Source organism: Palaemon carinicauda, chromosome 12 (assembly GCF_036898095.1).
Source record: "Palaemon carinicauda isolate YSFRI2023 chromosome 12, ASM3689809v2, whole genome shotgun sequence".
Classification (NCBI taxonomy): Eukaryota; Metazoa; Arthropoda; class Malacostraca; order Decapoda; family Palaemonidae; genus Palaemon; species Palaemon carinicauda.
The window spans coordinates 121,127,474-121,132,871 of record NC_090736.1 but is presented as its reverse complement, the minus strand read 5'-3'; the positions used below and the strand labels follow the sequence as shown (position 1 = coordinate 121,132,871).

General features: G+C 34.9%; 1 protein-coding gene across 1 annotated transcript; it reads left to right on the top strand.

The window, feature by feature from the left end:
- Window positions 1–3,386: 3,386 nt before the first annotated feature.
- Window positions 3,387–3,731, top strand: LOC137651029 (uncharacterized). The gene has a single exon (XM_068384169.1). It carries the CDS (start codon window positions 3,387–3,389, stop codon window positions 3,729–3,731), a length of 345 nt encoding a protein of 114 aa, XP_068240270.1.
- The last annotated feature ends 1,667 nt before the right edge of the window (window positions 3,732–5,398 follow it).

Here is a 5,398-nt window from a genome sequence, read left to right as displayed (position 1 = left end):
TAGATATGACTAAGCAATTACATAACAACCTAATGATAAAAATAACAAATATGGATACTACTATTACTACTCATATCGCCACAATGATTTTAGGGTCGTTAGACATACTTAATAATACTACCCTTGAGAGATTATTTCTTACAGAGGGAAATAATTGTAATAGTATAGAGTATGGGGCTTATGAGACCATCAAAGTTTTTTGCGGAAATAGAAAGAAGAATAAGTGAATAAAAAAGAAAGTAATATAGGAAAAAGAAAGTAGAGGATATAGAGTTATTTGAAGAGAGGAGAAACACATAAGAAAGCAATTAGGAATATATGTTTAAAAAATAAATTAATTTTTATTATTATTATAGACTGGCGAGCCAGATTGTACCCTTAAACAACACAACTTTACCCAAGTCAGTGGAAGACCATGGTACAAAGGCTAGGGCACTACCCAACACAAGAGAACAATGGTTTAATTTTTGCAGTGCCCTTCTAGAGGAGCTGCTTATCATAGCTAAAGTTCCTCCTACCCTTACCAAGTTGAGATTGGCTACCAAAATATTACAGTGTAGTAGTTATCCCTTAAAGTGAAGAAGAATTTTTCTAATATCTTAATGTTGTCAAGTGTAAGAGTGAAGCGGTGTGTATGACAAATAGACAGGACTACTCATAGCATGCGCTGGGAAAAAACTTGAGCAGTAGCTAATGTGATATAGCCAATCAATGGACAAGATAATTTCTAGCGGCAGTATATCTTAATCCAAAAGAAGAGGAGATAATAACAATTCAGAGAAAGATAAAATAAATGTACAATCAAAACATGGTAATATGCGTATATTTAGAGAAGTGATAACAAAGAAGGGTACGAATAGGAAAATACAGCATAAAAGCAAGATGAGACGATAAAGTCAAGAAGTAGAGGTGTTAAACGGGTAGTAGATTATTAAGTGAGCTGATTCAAAGACGTCGTCAACTCTGAAATTCATTTGTTATTTCCACAAGTTACTACATGAGAGAGAGAGAGAGAGAGAGAGAGAGAGAGAGAGAGAGAGAGAGAGAGAGAGAGAGAGAGAGAGAGAGGGGGGGGGGGGCAGGCAATGGCTGCTGATGACTCAGCAGATAGACCTATAGGCTCCCCCAAACCCAGCATCCTTAGCTCGTAAGGAAGGTGAGGTTGTGGCATCCCAAGAAACTGATAAGATTGAACGGTGCGCAAACCCCAGTCTGGCGTTTACCAGTCAGTGACGGTACCACGTCCGCCACCACAACTCTATTATCAACAATATTTGAAACAAGTTCAGTTATGTCTCAATTTGGCTATATTAGGCGAATAGAGAGTCACCTAGACTATAATCAACCAAGAGAGCAGGAAGGCTTTTGAAATTGGTATATATCTACTGACAATATCCTTATAAAAATCAGTTAATAGAAAAGTCAACACTTTATAGCAAGTTACAATGTATGGTATTTGTGGACAATTAGAACGTTTTAGACTGTCAAAATATCAGCAGTAATGAAAATCCTCCAAAAACAAGGAATAGACGAATTTTATGTTAGAAGATACCCATACAGGAATTACAGCAATTCTAAATCTACATAAAGCTAGTGAGAAAATTCCCATTGAGAGATGAATTAGATAGGGAGGTTACATCTTTCCAAAACTATTGTCACCATATCAAAAAGTTTTTAGGAATTTAGATTTGGAAAATTGATAGGGACGACCTTAAAAATATAAGATTTTCATATAATATTATTTCTGTTTAGTAACTCAAGGCTTTAATTGCAATAGATGACATAAGATTTGAATGGAGAAAGCAGAAATATATGATTGAACATGAATATGAGTAAAACTGGGAAGATAAGAATTAAAAAGACAACAAATAAGAGCTATGGACGAACCTCTATATATTCTTAAGTTATATACCTACTAAGGAAAGACAGTAAGTTTCACACCATGACACAAGACTAAAATTAAAAGGATGAAAATGGGATGGAGAGATTTTCATAAACAAGATTAGACTATGAAAAATAAAATGCAAAGAGCATTGGGGAGGAAGATTTCACGATCGATTGACAGACTAAGATAGTTTGCGCTTGTGGACTATTATAAAAATACCATAACCAAACGCAAGAGGAGGGGCATGACTGAGGCCTTTGTTTTGCGGTAGATTATCATATATTGTTAGAAGATATCCATACAGGAATTACAGTAATTCTAAATCTACATAAAGCTAGTGAGAAAATTCCCATTGAGGGATGAATTGGACAGGGAGGTTACATCTTCCCTAAACTATTGTCACCATATCAAGAAGTTTTTAAGAAATTATATTTGGAAAAGGAAGGAATTAATATTAATGGGGAAAACCTTAAAGATATAAAATTTCCATATGACATTATTTCTATTTAGTAACTCAAGGCTTGAATTGCAATAGATGACATATGATTTGAATAGAGAAAGCAGAAACATATGACTGAACATGAATTTGATAAGAACTGGGAAAATAGAAATTAAGTGAGACAACAAATAAGGGGTATGGACGAACCTCTATATATTGGTAAGTTATATAACTACTGAGGAAAGACAGTAAGTGTTACACCATGACACGAGACTAAAATTAAAAGAAGGATAAACATGGGATGGAGAGATTATTGTAAACAAGATTAGACTATGAAAAATAAAATGCAAAGAGCATTGGGAAGGAAGATTTCACGATGGATTGACGAACTAAGAAAGCTTGCGCTTGTGGACTATAATAAAAATACCAAAAACAAGTGTAAGTGGAGGAGCATGTCTGAGGCCTTTGTTTTGCAGTAGATTATCATATATTGTAGGTAGTAGATTAAACCAGGTTGACAGCTACTCACCTTTTCCTTATGACGTATTGCGACGTGGGGTACTGTCACCTCATAAGTGAAAACTCATTTTTTGGTCAATGTCGTGACATAAATATAAAAGGTTAACTTAGTCAGCATTGTGATGTACCTATGAGGTTCCACAAGGTTTGCCAGGTACCTTCAAGTGTCACGAAGTGTCACATAAAAAGAACCCAAGCTACCAGGGGTATATATCTAGTGCTCAATGCTTTTGGAAGTCACTACTTTACTGACCACCATAGAGGATGGATCAAGAGTACTACAGAAGACATGAAGCAGACAACATGATTGCCAGTGTTTTTATTGTAACTGCTGCCTATATCCTCGAGACCTATCTCAAAGAACAACAAGAGGAAGCACTTAAACAAGAAAGAAGAAGAGAAAGAAGAACGACGTGGTGCCGGGAAAGGCAGACGAGGAGATCCATACATGAAGATTAAGGCCAACTGCTGCAAGAACTACACCAAGAAGACCCTAGGGGGTACAATAACTTCGTCCAGATTGAACGTAGATTGTTTGCGGAGATGGTTGACTGCATTTCATCAATGCTCACCAAGAAACAGACTAGAATGAGAGATCCTCTATCCGTGGAATGGAAATTGGCCGTCACCCTCCCCTTCCTGGCAAGTGGGGATCCCAATAAAGTGTGCAATATAGTTTCAGTCTCCAAGGGAGCTATTTACAGATTTGTGCCTGAAGTTTTCTATGCGGTCATTGACACCTACCAATATGATTTCCGGAAGTGGCCCAAAACTCCTGAGGAGTGGAAGACAGTCGCCGAAGTATTCGCAAAGAAGTGGAACTATTATAATTTTGTTGTGGCCCTTAATGGAAAGCATGTACCCATACAAAAGACCAAGAAAGGATGATCACTATACTATAACTACAAGAAATTCCGCAACATAATGATCATGGATGTAGCAGATGCAAAGTACAAGTTCATGTATGTTGACGTAGGTGCTGAAGGAGGAGCTGTTGATGGAGGAACCTGGAGCAAGTGTAACTTTCATCATGCCATCGAGTGAAATCAAGTGGGATTTCCTGATGACAGCACTCTGCCAAAAGATGACATTCCCTTTCTACATATCAGATGATTCCTTCGACCTCAAGACACGGCTGATGAAACCATACTCCCACACATCCCAGGCTCACCATGAAAAGATCTACAGCTACAGGTTCTCCCATGCTCGTCATGTGGTAGAGAACACATTCGGTATCATGCAAATGAAATTCCGAATCTTCGACACCATCATACAACAGGAACCTAAAGTATTGCTGCAGATAACCACGTGTAGATGTATGTTGCACAATCTCATACTCGACCACTATCCCTTTGCCCCTAACAATGTCGACCGCGAAGATACTTTACACAACATGCTACCTGGAACTTGGAGGGAGGAATCGAATGTCATGGAATATCTAATGCGTCGAAAGGGATCAAACTACTACTCTTAAGAAGCAGGAGCAGTACCCTGGTAAGAGAGACTTGTCTATCCCAGAGGACGACCAACACAATAGATGCCCCAAATGTATATAAAATATCTTTTCCTGAATTAAAATGTATTAAGTCAAAATTTGATATCATTGTACATTCCAACTTTGTGATTTTAATTGTACATCTTTTTGTTATTCTCTTTTTTCAATTTACTGCTTATCATTGACTTACGATTGTGTTAATAAATGTTTAGTGTGTTTTCAAGTTTTTAATTTTTCATTTCAAATTGGAATTTGTTTTATGTTAGGTAATGCTTTTTACTAAACATTCTTATATATAAAAAAAAACTTTCTGCTTTTCATTGTACATTTCAACATAGTGATTTTCACTGTACATTTCTACTTTGTTATTTTAACTGTATATTTAAGGATTTTGCTGTTCTCTGTATAATTCAATTCACTATTTATCACTGCTTATCATTGACTTAGCAAGATGGATTTTTTTTAATAAATGTATAATGTGTTTTCAAGTTTTTCATTTTTCCTTTTAAAATATTTTTTTTTATGTTTGTTAACGCTATTTACTAAACATTTCTTATATAATAAAAGTTTTTGCTTTTCAGTTTACATTTCCACATAGGGATTTTCATTGTACATTCCAACTTTGTGATTTTTCAAATGTATATCTAGTGTGTCTGTTATTTTTTGTTCATTTCAATAAACTTCTTTTCATTGAATTAGCAAGAAATGTTTGGTTGCAAAACTGAATTTCTTTTCAATTATTTCATATGTCATCTCATACTAAGATTTTCTTTTTACACGTTTGTTAAACTTTTTCTGTATCCAATCTGTATATAATCAAACTATGCTTTTCTTTGCACATTTAAAGTTATTTGCATTGAATATATCTATTTACGTATTTTCATTGAGTTTATAAATTTGGTGAATAAATTTCATGTTTTTAAAGTCTCTTTCTCCTTTTATTTTCAATTTTTCAGGTCTTTTCAAGTGACATTTTCTTTATAATTTACATAAATATATCTATCATTTATATAAAGATATATGTGGTTATGAAATATTATGTTTGACGGATAATATTATT